Source organism: Vulpes vulpes, chromosome X (genome assembly GCF_048418805.1).
Source record: "Vulpes vulpes isolate BD-2025 chromosome X, VulVul3, whole genome shotgun sequence".
NCBI classification, from domain to species: domain Eukaryota; kingdom Metazoa; phylum Chordata; class Mammalia; order Carnivora; family Canidae; genus Vulpes; species Vulpes vulpes.
In genome coordinates this window covers 88456429-88472091 of record NC_132796.1, presented here as the reverse complement: position 1 = coordinate 88472091, position 15663 = coordinate 88456429, and the positions used below count along the sequence as shown (strand labels likewise).

The following is a 15663-nucleotide window of genomic DNA, read 5'->3' as shown; positions in this document are numbered from 1 at the left end:
TTTCTTCTTCCTACAGTGCGTGGTATTTCCTGATGTTGGTAGGAAGAGAAATGAGGTGTGCCTTTTATTTTGTTACATAATGTTTTAATAGTGGCAAAGGGAATATAAGCTAGAATTTTTATAGATTTTATAGGATTTTTTTTTAAACCTACAGAGCTCAGGCCAACCTTGAGAACCTGTGGTTCAATTAGTGAGTTAGAAAAGCCAGCCATTCTTCAGTTATCTTGAGTAAGAGTGGCTTTGAGGATTAAGGGGGGTGAAAACTCATTTCTCTCTCTACATTTCTTTCCTCTTCCCAAAATGATCGGGCGGGGGGAGGGAGGTGAGGAGAAGGGACATGCTACACATAAATCTGGTTTATTTAGGTATGTTCAACAGAACAGGATATTAACGTCACAGTTGAGGCTCCCAAATAACAGGGCTAGCTATACATTTGGTTCTGGATTTGAGGGTTCAGATTTCCTAACTTCTTAGATCAGCTTTGGTATTGATATGGAATAAGGGTGAAGTCATTTAACTCTGCTTGACAATAAAATTATGTTGAGAAGTGGGTTTGGCAAGAATGAGCTGCTGACAACCTTGCCGTTCTGTTTTGTCCCCATTCTGTAGACTCCTGTATTTCCCCTTTCTTCTAAAGAGCAGTCATTTTTAACTCAGTAACTTTGCCATAAAACCTGCACAGATAAACAAGCTGCTTCAAGTTTTATTTGAATTACTTAAATATGTTCTGAGGAAGTAAAATCTTTCAGTTATATAGATAGCCTTGAGTCTGACAGATCTACTTTTGATTTTTCTCCTTTGATTGCAAAATGAATGGGAACTTTATGCATTCTGTTGGGATCCTTTTTTTTTTTTAGTAGAATACAGTCCATTCACTTGACTGTGAGTAACCCCTGAAGCTGGAGATGGGTCCTAAATAAAGGACTCTTGATTATAACTGGTTCTTCCGCATGTCCCCTTCCCCATACCAGCAGGTGCAGAATTGAAGATTCAAGTTCAGATCAGACTGCCTTTTGTAAGGGGACCTCACAGATTTGTTCTAACCTTATTGTTATATGCAGGCAGACTGTGGCATTTGTAAAAAAAAAAAAACAAAAACAAAAAACGAATTTGCTTTAAATGTTTGAGTGGTTTTTATAGTGCCTTTGACCATGGATATGATGCTTTTAGAGATCGGCTTGTTGACTCTGTTGTAAGGGTTCAAAAGGATTATCCCATGAAAAAGATTGGGAATAGTGTTTCTTAGGTGTATAAAAAGAAAAAAATTAAATCTGCACATTATGGATCTCACCTTAATTTTTTTAGAGCGTACTACCAGTGTCAAAACTTAAGGTACTCAGCCACAGGATGAAAAAATTAATGTAAAGCTAATCTATCAAATAAAGACCAATTTAATGTGGTTCTGCTTTGAAGCAGAAATGGACTTGAGGAAAAATATTAAGCATATTTAAGGATGATGCTCCTAGGTGGGACAAACCAAATCAATGCACTGAATGAATTGTGCCTCATTGTGGCTCCTTTAAGTGCCATGTCCTAAAGGATGCATGTAGTACATACACCATAAAGATTTATTTTTAAGATTGGTTTGAGAGAGAGAGCATGTTTGCACACAGAAGGAGAAGTAGACTCCCCGCTGAGCAGGGAGCCAGATGCAGGGCTCCATCCCAGGACCCCCAGATCATGACCCAAGTGGAAGGCAGAGGCACCCCATGTAAAGACTTAATTTCATTTAGCCCCTACTCCAGACGACAGGTGAGAGTTTCTACAAAGTCACTGTTCTTGGCTCTTTCAAATGAGACAGGTTGCTTCCCCAGAAGGAAGCAGTTTTGTTTAAACAAGATTGAGGATACTTGCACTCCCAAACTTTACACAAGAATCAAAATACCATTTTGTAATAGTTTGGTACTATTTGCTTTTAAGCTAGGGCTTCTTAAAGAGGTGGAATGTCAGGATCAACAAGTTAGAACTTGGTCTCTGTGGACACTGGTAAATACCCAGGTTTATCAACTCCCCCAATACCATTTCATTCGCTTGATTGACCATACTAGATGCTGAAGGAACTTTGTTTTATTTAACAGTTTTACATTCTTGTTAAAACGTTAAAAAAAGAACAAAGCATGAACACTTATAACAAGAAGGTCCTCTCCAACAGTATCTACTCCTCTTTTTCCTCTCCCAGAGTGTGTATTTTCTTTTACCATGTGTATTTCAAGGGGGAAAGTGAGTAGATATGAGATTCCAATAAGTTAATACTAAAAGTTCATAGTGAGCTAAAATATAATTATACCTTGACTACAAAATTTTAAGGTTATTTTTATTTACAAGTTTTGAAAAATGTACATTTTTTTACATGGGTTACTTGTGCAAAGTTAGATTTAGAAGAGTGACAAATGCACAAAAGGTGACGATGAACATTAGACAAAACATGTACAAGCCTCGTCCCACACTGCTACTTAAAGGTACTGCCTATCTAAAGTATAAATATCCAAAGAAAGATCACAAACGTGACTTTAAGGTTCTTATAATACTGAAAGGGAAGACGGAACTAAAGCATGCAGCATTAACTCAGGGTTTGAGTGGAAAATAGTTTGCCACAGATACGCTCCCTTCCTTGGGTTAAAACTCTTAAAAAAAAAAAAAAATGACAGGGGATTTTACCTAGGGTAGCACTGCTCCTTTAAAAAGATTAAAGGATCTCCCACCTTCCCTAGCTTAAAAACTAATGATTGTTTTCCATTCCTCTGCTCCCACACCTCTTTAAAAAGCAAAAACCCAGACGACTTCAGAATTCTGAAACTTAGCATGGATGAGCCCAGTGAATATCTTGCAAGGAGAGGATGTGTCAGTTACAATTGCCGCGTTCCTTCGGCTAAGTCCTTTAACTTTTTCCTTCCCACCAGGAAAAACCATCTTGTAACTCGTATTGGTTAGATCTCAGTATAACAGCCTTTAAGCCTCCATTGCTCTTTCAGAATGGATAGTTTATGTGGATTTGTTTCCCTGTTTTCCGTAGGCCGTATTCCAAACATTCACTTCGAAATCCAACACAAGTGAAGGACCAGCCAGGGTGAAACACTTTAGCAATCATTTTGTTAAAAATAACATCCCGGTCATCAAGCTATGCATAAGCACCACTTGTATAACAATTCACTTGAAAAGCTTAGTGTAAAGTACAGTAATGCAATACTGCCCTAAAACTGGAGATGAGACACAACAGAAAGGGAATGAAGCAGTAGTAATTTTTGCACGTAACCCAGGTACAGTACATTTGATCTCATAGAGGGTGTTTTCTGATGTTCAAGGAGAGGGTAGAAGGGGTAGGAAAAGCTTGGCAAGGGAAGATGGAAACAGCACAACAGCTATTTTGCTTTTAATAAAGTAAATGTAATGACACTGAGGAATAGGAAGGTGACAAACACATCAATAGATATTTTTCTTATGACCAGCCTCTTCTTTAGCTGCACCCGTGTCAACAGTCGCGCCAGCTCTGTTCTACTATCGCAGAAACACGTTTCTCATATTCCCGCTTGTTCTCCTGGTAGAGCTGTGCAGCCTGGCTGTTTGCTGGACTATTGGGATTGGGTTCATCCAGTAGGGACTACAGAGACAATTTGTAAAAGGTCAGTTCATCCGTGCAAAAAAAAAAAAAAAAAACCACACATATTCAAAACACTCAACTGAATTGTCCTCAGCAACAACTAAATGTGCATACTAACCTAGAGTAACATTAATCTGCTGGTAGCTAGGCAAATGCATGTTTTCTGGGGGCGTGGGTTAATGACCTGCCCTGTACCTTAATTTAGGACTTTCAGAAACAATTCAAGTGCTAATATAAACATATCAAAGGCCATAGTTGGTGACATTAAGGAAAATTCACCTGTATGGATGTTAAAATGGAAGACACATCATAGGTTGGACTCCAACGGTTCTGAAGTATGTCCAGACATATACTACCATCTGCATAGACTAGGAGCATAGAAGTAGGTATGTTAAAAGTAGTAACACCATTAAGATTTTTAACATCACAGTCAAGACAAATAGTCAAGAACACTTTGCTTGTGAGGTTTAAAAAGATTCCTAAGCTGCTTCTCAGTTATCTTCCTAAGAAGCAAAGTCCTAATCATTGCTAGTGAATTAATCAAAGAATGTCAAATACATTTCATATAAAACTAGAAGATACTTAGTGCTCTTTCTTCTGAGAAGACTGCCCTATTAACCAGGAAATAATACACATTTTCCAACAGGGTCCACCCAGACATGTGGGAAATTTATTCCACTAAACTTGCAAACTCTATCTCCTATATGAAAGAATAAAATATAGCTCAGAGTTCAGAAGATCTCATTTTGCCATGAAGACAAAAATATCTGATATCCAAAAAAATACTTTATTAGCCTGAATTTAAAAAGCAAGCTGTTTTAGGACTACCATTAGCCAAAAAGGCAGAATGTAAGTTAGAATCGCCTGCTGCTCTTCCAATATACTGTAGCCTTCAGCCACAGAATCTGATATTCAGTAGGTCTGGAGTGGGGCCAAGGCATCTGTATTTTTAAAGTGTTCTGTGGGTAATTTTGATCTGCATCTAAAGTTGAAAAACTATCATTCTAAATAAATACATTGTTCTAAATGTTGTGAAAGCAGTCACATGACTACCCAATCCAGCCTGACGGTAAAAGGAAACATCAAGAGCGTTCTTATTTTGTGTAATAAGTAAATGATAAAGATCATCAAAACCAGGAGGTTTGTAGACTCCAAGCAAAGGCAGAGTACCTTCACTGCTTCAGTTCTGGGAATAGAGATCAAGACAGCAACAGACCATCATGAACAAGTTGTTTTCAGGAACGGCAAGATGCCTAAACAAATACTCAGGTACTATGGACAGATACAGAGGAAACGTGGAACACCTCCTATAATTAACAGTGTAGTAGTTTAAAATACTGAATTAAAAGTGATACTTGCCATTTGGATGAAACATCTTAGAGACAAATCTAACCGTAGGTGGTTTATTTGGATATTCTTCAGTGAATTCTATTGTAAGCTTAAATGTTCCTGTAGTTAAAAAAGAAAGGTTTAAGAAACAGATTTATTGCTTTGTTCAGCAGTACTTTCTTTTTAATGCTACATGCCATTTTTTTTTTTACCAGTACTAAATGAAATAATGCAAAGATGCAGGGTAGAGAGGAAAGAGAGGCCAGGTAAGATCTCCAGGAACTGCTCTAAAAAAAGACACATATTCTAAGAACCACCACCCAAAGGAGATTTGTTTTTGTTTTGTTTTGTTTTGCCATCATTCTCCCCCAAACTTAAATACAGTCATCTTAAACTCAAAAGTACTGCCTGCAGGATAACTTTAGCCACGGTCCATTTGGAAGATATCCTTAAAATGACAAGAGACTAGAGCCAAAATTTGGCACTCTTCCCCTTGAAAGACTGAAAGGCCTCAAAGGCCTATTTTAAGCAGCCGCCATCTTAAACTCTCCAGTGATTCTGACACAGGCTAGAGAGAACGAGAGTATAAAGGTTCCAAAATCAGTGCTAGAAATACAAATCGATAACCAAAATAGTTTCTTAAATGGAAGGGAATAAGTATAAAAGTGTTCACTGGCTCCTTTTCATATAATAGCAACTCTATAATGAAAACATAATTGTATGTATGCCAGGAAAAACCTTACACTCTCTCAAAAATCCTTAACTATGACTCATGAGCTACTTCACTATAGTCAACTCAATTATTCACACTAATGGAGGGAATTAGTGGCAGAAATAATTTAAAAATCACATTAGATTGCATTCATGTCTCCAGCAAATATATCTAATGCTGTTTGTTTAGGCTACTATTGAAATGAATTTATTTTCCTTGAATACAGGTCAACTAAGGTGTAGCAGGAGGCCGTAAAGTGTGCTAGGTTATAGATTTATTTATAAGGAATGAACAAACTTGATCTCATTCAAGAATTGTAGGGTGTTGTGATCTGGGGAGACTGTTTGCTTCAAAATATTTTTCAAATTTAAGTTTAATAAATCCAAGAAAAACAGTTGGGAATTTTTTTCCTGACTGAAATCTCTTCAAGTAAACTTAAGGAATCACACTGTCTGACATAAAATGATAGATGTTCCACTATATTACTCTGGTTCATTTAATAGTTTTATATTCTAATAAAATATACACTTCAGGTAAATTATATTTTGTTACTGGTTCCTTCAGAGTTGGCAATTTATTTCCTCCTTCCATTAATAGGTTTGTCACCACTTAAGAAAAAGACTACATTCTACTGCTAGATCTGTTACATAAAAATACCAATGTCTGTTTCCTACCAAGAAACTCATAGGAAACAGTTTGCTAACAAGGTTGCCTTTAGTATGAGGAACAGGTTTTCTAAAGTTTCAGAATTCAAAGTGCGACATATAGAGACTTAGTCCTCAAATTATTGTTAGTTCCTAAACTGTGCACAAGCCAGATCTGAAGATACTGTGTATTCTAAGGACAGAAAGTGAAATGTTTTAGAATGGACAAACATGCTATGGCCCATCAGAACATACTTCACCTTATTACCACGTGGTCATAAATCTTCCTATTTTTGAGGAAGAAATATTGGTTCTTCCTTTTCAGTACTATTGATATTATAATATGCAGGAAAAAGTGGGAATGGGTGTTAGAGAGTTCAAAATTTTGAGCTCCCTGATGTATCTGAAGTATAAACACATCTGGTTCCATGTTGAAATCTGATTAAATTAGGTAAGAGATTGATCAAGGAACTGCTCTAAAATTGGGTGGATTGAATAGCACACGGGTACTAGCTCCCAAATAATTTAAATTAAGAACATTATCAAATATGATACCCAAAAGTGGTAAAGCAACACATAAGACAGGTGTTAGGTGGAAACAGCAGAGCATAGTGGGGAAGAGCACAAGCTTTGCAGTCAGACCTGGTCTCAATTCCTTGCTTTGTTACTTACTAGTTGTGAGACCTTGAGGAAGCCACTCAACTTGACTGAACCTCAAGTTCCTCATCTGTAAAATGGGGTTAATAATAGTACCCACCACATTACATTGGTGTGAGGCTTAAATGAGGGAAATATGCAGTGACAAAAAATAAGTGCTCCATAAATATTGTATATATAATAATCCCAAAATTTCACATCTCTAGACCCAACTGAAGGAGGCAAAACCCAACACCCAAACTTGTAAGAAACATACAATTGATGAATTTAAATATTAAATAGTACTTTCTTCCTGACCTACATCAAATGCTCACAGCTGAATTCAAGTTGAGTGTATATGTTGGTGGCTCTCAAAACCTTTGACTTGAACTTTCTGCCTGATACTTGCCCAGAAGTTCAACAAGGTGGTTACCTTGCTACCAAATAAGCTAATCAAGTCTTCTCAAAGAGCTTGTTTACTATCTTGAGAAGAGAAACAACCTGCTTATGTCTACTTAAATCTAAATTAGGACTGACCCCAAATCTTATTTCAAATATATATTTAAAAGGGGGATAGTTCATACTTTTATACATTCAACAATCAGAACCTTTTAAAATACAACCCACAATGCAATTTCTGAGATCCAAAACAAATGTTAAGGAAATTAAAAGTCCTGGAATGTTATGCAGTTGAGACTAGATCTTATCCTCTGGATATTTAGGCTAGGCTTTAAAATAACTGAAAACTTCAGCCTCCTCATTGTTGTATCCAGTCTGTACTGATTTTGTTCATCTTCCCGAGGAGGCCTTCTTAAACCATCTATACAGAAGAGCTGTGAAAATTACATGTGTTCAATGGTAGAGGTATGGCAATAAGGAGTGAAATGGTTACATTAGAGAGTTTGTGTCCTGCTAAAAACATTCACAAATTCCAATTTTGAAAATGCTGTGTTGGCCAAAGAAAATACCTGTGTTTTTCTGCCATTTGGCCACCAGTTTGTGACCCCAGAGGAGAAAACCAAGTACATGCACTTAAAAAAAATTATTTTTTTTTGATGACCAGAAATTCTGATTTTTAAGTTAATACCCAAATACTCTTCACCATAGGATGTATTTACCTCAAGAACACCCTCAGTGGATTTTAAGTGATTAACCTTTAAAAGACTTAAACCAAATTCTTAAGAATACAACTATTACTAAAAGCAAATACTGGGACACCTAGGTGGCTCAGTGGTTGTGTCTGCCTTTGGCTTGGGTTGTGATCCCGGGGTCCTGGGATCAAGTCCCACATCAGGTTCCCTGTGGGGAGCCTGCTTTTCCCTCTGCCTGTGTCTCTGCCTCTCTGTCTCTCATGAATAAATAAAATCTTAAAAAAACAAAACAAAAAAGAAATACTAGTATCTTACTGTGTGTAATCAACAATTTTTAGATGATGTGATGGAGAATACTTTATTCCATAGTCTTTGTATTCAGCATATCTTGATGAGGAAGCATTGCCCCCCCCCCCCCCCCCAGTGTTTTGTTTGGTAGTATTAAGTTCTTGGGAACATTTTCCTCTTACTTTAAGTGTGTGAAGTTAAATCAAAATACCTTCAAGAGTTCCTTTTCTTAAGTTTTCATCTTTAACTGAGGCCTGGCTGTTCGAGAAATGTCCCCCACAAATAGTTTACAAGGAAGCAGCAAAAGTAGTTTTGGGACTGTTGATTTACATAATACATTGGAAACAGCAAAATCAATTATGCCCCTTATCTCTAACCAGTCTTTTCTAGTAAATGTCCTAATTGTCAATAAAGGGTATTAAAAAATAGTCAAAATATTTTTTGTAGCCACAGTGTGTGTTCTAGGCACCTGAGGAAGCATCCACGGATAGCAGACTGCTCAACAGAATGAATCAGAATTGTCATTTAGCTGGAGTAGTTCCTTTCAGTAATGCCAGTATGGAGATACACCATCATCAAGAATAGAACCAGTAATGTCACTGGGGAAGATCCAGGTAGATAATGGATTCCTTAAGTACCTTCTCAATTCATACCACTTAAAACAAGTGAAGCACCCTTGAAATATTTAAGTAGCCAATCCTCCAGCAAAGTGATGTACTATTAATATAGCTGTGCCCAGCAGAAAGCTGTCTGAGTAAAGTCAGGAGGGAAAAAAAAAGCAGCCAATGAAAACAAAGCCTGCCAGAGCTAAAGCAAACACACAGTTAATCTGCACACAATGCTTAGGTATACTGAACTAGCACCAATCTAGTAGAAGAAAATTAAGTCAAGCTAGCTCTTGCCATGGATCAGTTCAAATGATTTGCTGCAACAAAGTACTATGCCTTTAGAATCACTCTCTTGCTGTCATTTCTTTTTATTGCAGCACTGAAGAGCAGTGACATTTACCCAGGGGGCGGAGATAGAGAGGAAGCTAAAAGTATTCAGGTGACTGTCCACAGTCTCCTAGGGAAATCTGAGTATTGGAGACAAATTAGAGAAATGGTTGATACTGCCCTCCCTCATCACACTTTGTGGACTGGTAGCATCAAAAAGCAATCCAAAAAAAGAAAAAAAAAGCAATCCAACTCAGCGCTATAAAGTATACACTTAGTAGCTTGCAGAAATGTTTTTCTTCCCACCTTCAAACTGAGTTCTGTGTGTGTGTGTGTGTGTATCAAGTACTAAATAAGTAAAGGAAGATGGTCATTGAAAAAATTAACAGAAAGATCCTTTTCTTTTTTTAAATACCTCAAATATTAAAAATGTCAATCAGTAGTTCAAATACTTTTAATCGTGTTTTAAATGTATTAAGCTTTTCAAAAAACGACTACACACGCATGCACACAATTGAATGCAAATAAAACTATATCAATGTCAGTTTCCTGGCTGTGATATTTTTGTCACATTTTGTCTTGAATGACAGTCAGTCATTCAAGATGTTAAGAAAGGGGTGGGAGAATGGGTGAAAGGTATACAAGGTCTCTATTATTATCATTATTATTAGTAATTTTAACTGCAGGTGAATCTAGAATTATCTCAAAATAAGCAGTTCAAAAAAAAAAAAAACCAAAAAGCAACTAACATGTTTTTAAAAGTCAAACCTAAATCCCTTAAAAATCCTGTATCTACAGGTACACATAGTACCAAGTAGGTTGCACACTCGTCAAGAAAGTACATTAAGGCTCCCCTCAATTCCAAAGCTGCTTTGAGAATACTGATCATAGTCTTGATAAAAGCACACCAAAAACTCTTTTAAAAATAAGAAACAACATAATATTCAAACTGGCCATTAAAGGTGCCATTAAAGACCATCTTAGAGCAGTAGGCTGACGGGCATTCAATGCCAGATAGTAGAAATCAGACAGTTCTGTGCAAGGGATTCATGCACCCATCCAAGAAACACATACTAAGCAGCTGCTGAACAGAGTTCCTGCCCTTGTAGTAGAATTCTGAACTAGGGGGTCTCTGAGTCTATCAGCAAGTGGTCGGGTTGATACTAAGTTTCCTGATAGGGGGCCAAATTTAGCCGGATCACAGGCCAAACCCCAAAAATCCTTAACATCAATCTATGATGCTCCTCTTAAAAAGTGATTGCCTTACCCGGGTTGGGGTATTTTTTTCTTTCTTTCTTTCTTTTCTTTTTTTTTCTTTCTTTCTTTCTTTTTTTTTTTTAGCAAGCAAAAAGCAAGAAAAAAGGTGCAGTTCTAGTCAAGCGGACAATGGCCAGAACAACCTGCCACATTCGGGATTCCACTCAAGCCTTTAGCAGGCAGAGGCTAGGGAGAAGAGGGCTCTTAAGTAGGAGGCACTTCCAGGATGACTGGGAACCCCTTCCCCCAGATGATCAGGCTCCTGAAAGGTGGGTAAAGAAACTCTCTTACCATCCTCAAACGGGGTCCCTTCAGGCCTGCAACACAGAGAAAAACAGTCAGTTCCCGCTTAAGGGGCTCCCTTCCCCCTTAAGAGGTTCACCTTAAGAGAGGGCTATTCCCAGCTCCGCCAACTCCACCTCAGGTAAAGCGCCGCTTCCTGGGGCAGGAAGCCACTACAGAGAGAGGTTTCGGGCTCGGCAACCGGGCGCAGGCCGCCGCGCCTAACCGCCACCACTCCCCGCTCCGCCCCCCTCAGAACCCCAAACGGTTCCCCTGGCAGCGGGAACTGAGCTAATCGAGGCACAGGCTCCGGGGAGGCGCCTAGGCCCAGCCGGACCCAAACATTTCCCCTCTCACCCTCCGTCCCCGCCGGGGGCCGGTGCCCTAGGGCAGGCTGGGCCAGCTCGAGTCCCTCACCCGTCGCCACCTCCCGGAACGCAGACTCACCCAAAAATGACCGCGTTCCAAACCATTATGTTGTTCTCGGACGGAGCCCCGCTGACTCCAGCCGGAGGATCCTCCTGCAACCTTCAGGGAAACAGACAGGGGCTCCGCAATCCGGCACTCGCGTCCGCTCCGGGCCGCCCCCCGCCCCCCGCCCCCGGCCCGCCTCGGGACCCGCCCTGTGCCCCGCCTGGCAGCCCCCGGCCTCGCCTCAGCGCTCCCCGGCGCGTTACCTCTTGAAGTCCCGCATGAGGCGCCGCCGAGCCGGGGTGGACATATCTCTAGCGGGGTCAGGGGTGGGGCATACACCGAGGTCTCGGGTCCCTGCGGACGCTGAGGAGGCCGAGGAGGCTGGAGGAGCCGAAGCGGCCGCCGAGGAAGCGCCCAGAGGAACGGCACTGCCCCTCCGAAGTCGAGGGTCGGTCTGGCGCCGGCTAAGCACCACCCCGGAGTAGACGGGGGCTGAACCAACCTGGAAGGAGAGGGGGGGTGGAACGCCTAACGCCGGACAGGCCGTACCAAGACAGGGCGGGGGGGGGTGGCAAGGAAAGTTGCTTAGGTCATTAAACCCCGGCGGGAGGCGGGGAGCGCCGGGCGCGTGCGGGAGTGAAGCAAGCTGCCGGCTGCGCGTCAGCCTGGAATTCGCTAGCAATTAGTGGTGGAAGGGGGTCTTTCTTCACCCGCCCGGGCCAAGCCGAACCCTGAGGAAGCTTTCTTCTCGTTTTCTATCTTTTTTTTTTTTTTTTTTTAAAGATCAGATCATTTATTACAGTGCGCACTGTGGCTGGGGGCGGGAGGGAGGGTGGGTAGAGAAGAAGGTTGGAAGTCCCCAAGGAGAAGGGAGGCGAGAGTAGGTGGAGGCAAATCTGGCTCTCGGAAAGCGGGAACTCTGGGGACACGGGAGGCTGGAGAGGAGGGTGTGTGACTGGTTCAAACCGCTGAAAATCAAAAGAATAAATCGGCCACGGCTCTGAAACGGAGCTGTGGGTCCCTTGTCTGGGAGATGAATGTACGGGATTCCGGTCCCAATGTTTTAGGCCAATGATCACCCCAAAGCAAAAATAAAATAGTGGTGTGTGTGTGTGTGTGTGTGTGTGTGTGTGTGTGTGTGTGTGTCCTGGGGGAGGGAATGTGCACTTAAGGCAAGCAGAATGAGGTTTTCGCTCTGGGCACTCACAATTTGGCTCTGGAACCACATTTTCCCCTTGGCAGTTCAACAAGCCAAGCGGCTACTATATATTCAGAAGAGTCCAAGGTATGAGAATATCCGACTGCGGAGAATTGGAAGGGCAGAGAGTCTGAAGTAAAAGTAACGTAAGATGCACGTGAAAAAGCTGCAGGCTGCAGAGAGGAGTCACAGTTAGTATGTGGACCTGCAAAAGCAATAACAGTTTTAAAGAATAATTTGTAAAGGTCAACCCAAAATAACTTAGAAGGTAGGCAAAACACTCATTTTTAAGAATTTCTGAAAACATGAGAAAGGTGAGTTTCGGTTACGTCCGGGAGAGTTTGGAATGCCAAGCTAATGGATTCCTTAGAAGGTGGCTGCACATCATTAGAGCCAGTGCTAGTCACAGATGGGTCCCAGGAGAGCAGCTGGGAGACACTTGAAGTAGTCCAGGTGAGAAACACTGAGCCAGGCAGTGACAACAAAAATAGAGCAGAGGCCGTGAATGGAGAGGACTCAGTGACAGATTGAACTTGGGGTCCAGAGGGAGGAGGGAATCAGCAAAGGCTTGAGTTCTAAGTCCCCCAAGTAAACTGGGGCTTTGAAGGTGCCATGAACAGAGCGGGGAACATGGTGGGGAGGGACAGTTTCGGGACTTACTGAGTTTATGGGACTAGTGAGACATCTGAGCAAAGACATCCGTAAGATAGCAGATGTGCAGAAATTTGTTTCTGAGGCGGGAGACACTTGACAATGGTAATGATTCTAGCTGCTGCTTAACAGCAGGTACTTTGATGGGCAAGGATTTATATCTCCCATTGACACCAACAGATCGGGAGTTGAGGCAACTTCCCCCTAACAACATTCACATTGTGACTGTGGTGGGCAGGGGGTACAAAAATGAGTTGAAAATCCCCTTTTCCTCTCATCTAGTAATTGGCAGGCGACTGATAACACAGGTAATCTACAAAAGCAAGTGCATTTGTTTTCACTTGCTATTTAACAGATTACCACAGGCTGTTGGCCAAGTTCAGTTCCTTGCAGTTGTAAGGACTGAGGCCCCCATTTGCTCACTGGCTGCCAGCCAGGGCCCATTCTCAGCTCTCAGAGGTCACCCACATCCCTTGCCACGTGGCCTGTTCCATTTTCAAGCCAGCACCAGAGAACTCTCCTGCCAACGCCCCCTCACACTTGGAGTCTCAAGAAGAGCCCCAGTTCACTTTAAGGGCTTATCTCATCAGGTCCAGCCCACTCTGGGTAATCCCCTTACCTTTCTATCGTCTGATTTGGGACCTTAAACACATCTGCAAAATTCCCTCACAGAGAACCTAGGTTAGTGTTTGATTGAATAACTGGGAGAAGGTGTGTGGACATCAGTGGCCAGGGATCTTCAAATTCTGCCTGCCAGAGCAGCAGCGTGTGCATCTGCAAATGCCGAGGGGCCACACAGCAGGGGAAACCCTCAGTCTGATGAGGTTAGAACGAGCTTCCTGGAATGGGTCTGTTTCAGTTTTCTTTAAAAAGAGGTGATATCAGGGAGAGACTTCCTGGGAGAGAAATCAAACAGTTTCTCTCAGCGCAACAGCATGAAAGAGTACATGGAGCTCAAGCATTTTCTGGGGTTATTGCGCAGACTAGCAGGCCTAACGGGGTGGGGGGGGGATGCTGAGACCTCTGCTTGCAGAAATGAGGGCGACTGAAGTTGGTTAAATGCCCTCAAATGAAAGGATGACAGGGCTTTAGGTTTCATAGACAGCTTTAAAAAAATTATTTTATTTATTCATGAGAGACACACAGAGAGGCAGAGACACAGGCTGAGGGAGAAGCAGGCTCCATGCGGGGAGCCTGATGCGGGACTCATCCTAGGACCCCAGGATCACGGCCTAAATGAAGGCAGACACCAAACCACTGAGTCACCCAGGTGTCCCTATAGACAGCTTTTATAGGTTTTCTAGGTCTAGTTTGTATAGGTGCTAAAATGCCGCGTATATAACGTACTAGAGAGCAGGGAAGGACTGGTTGCGGAGGCTCTTCTGCCACTGGGAGTAAATGTCTGAAACTAATTGAAGGCCAGAGATGTATCTGAGTTTGTTGTAGGTTTGTTTATCTTCTGAAATTCCTTTGCTTTAGCTAATGAGTAGCTCTTGGACTGTCTAATTAAGAAAACTCGGATGTGAACCAAAGCACTTTGGAAGCCCCATGACACCAAGGGATGGGGAGAGCATTCCCCGGCTGCACAGCGGAATTGCATTGCAGAAATACTGTGCCCCCACATTCCTCACCAGAGACAGGGTTGTCATAGCAAGCAGCAACACAGAAGATTGTTCTCTAGCACAGATGATTATCAGGCTAGAACATGCTAACTATAGCATAGTTGGCCAAGCATTCCTTCCATCCCCTTTTCACCTTGACATCTTTTTTTTTTTAAAGATTTTATTTGAGAGAGAAAGAGCACGAGGTGTGTATGTGTGTGTGTGTGGGGGGGGGAGGTGGCGGCAGAGGGAGAAGTAGAGGGAGAACCTGAGCGGGAAGTCGAACACAGGGCTCGCAAACCCAGGACCCTGAGATCAGGGCCTGACTCTGACTGAAGGCAGCCGCTTAAAAGACTGAGACATCCAGGCACCCTCACCTTGACATCTCGAAGAAATACCCTCTTCACAACCAAGCATCACTCCCCTCCCCAAAAGCAGAGGTCAAGAATAGAAGCCCTTTTCAAATGAAAGAAAAGTGTGTTACCATTGCAGCTGCCAGAAAGATAAAAAGTTCCGGGGCAGCCTGGGCAGCTCAGAGGTTTGACACCGCCTTCAGCCCTGGACCTGATCCTGGGGTCCTGGGATCGAGTCCTGCGTTGAGCTCCCTGCATGGAGCCTGCTTCTCCTTCTGCCTGTGTCTCTGCCTCTGTGTGTGTGTGTGTGTGTGTGTGTCTCATGGATAAAATCTTTTTTTTTTTTTTTAATTTCCAAACCATCCATAGGTGAGGACTTGAGAATTTTCACAAAAGGGAGGACCATGAGGTACAGGAATATATAACTAGGGAGATTGTGGAATTTCATTCATGAAGCTTTCAAAATGTAGACTGGATTGTGATTTTCCTGAACTATTTTGGGTCAGGGAGAGAGAGCCTGAATAAACTATCATTTCCTGCTTTATGAGGCTGTGAGTTCATATTTCTGTTAGCCAGAGAAGGCACGGAATTTTATTTTCCTGTAGTTCCCACTTCCATCTAACATTTAATACAGCAACTATGAAACAACAGAATATAAAAATCAAAAAGTTTTT

General features: G+C 41.8%; 1 protein-coding gene across 4 annotated transcripts in view; it reads right to left on the bottom strand.

Annotated features, from left to right (window-relative positions):
* Positions 1 to 2052: 2052 nt before the first annotated feature.
* UBE2A (ubiquitin conjugating enzyme E2 A) overlaps positions 2053 to 15663 on the bottom strand; it is an 89118-nt gene continuing 75507 nt past the window's right edge. For 2 of the 4 annotated variants that reach the window (XM_072743744.1, XM_072743745.1), the window contains exons 3-9: positions 12394 to 12589; positions 11450 to 11688; positions 11220 to 11300; positions 10782 to 10807; positions 4958 to 5047; positions 3878 to 3966; positions 2053 to 3598 (exon numbers count right to left, since the gene is read on the bottom strand). In XM_072743744.1, coding sequence (XP_072599845.1) covers positions 3470 to 3598; positions 3878 to 3966; positions 4958 to 5047; positions 10782 to 10807; positions 11220 to 11300; positions 11450 to 11688; positions 12394 to 12414 — 675 coding nt within the window. In that variant the 5' untranslated portion in view covers positions 12415 to 12589 and the 3' untranslated portion in view covers positions 2053 to 3469. The remainder of the gene's footprint in view (positions 3599 to 3877; positions 3967 to 4957; positions 5048 to 10781; positions 10808 to 11219; positions 11301 to 11449; positions 11689 to 12393; positions 12590 to 15663) is intronic. The other 2 variants (XM_072743746.1, XM_072743747.1) reach the window with 1 other exon arrangement.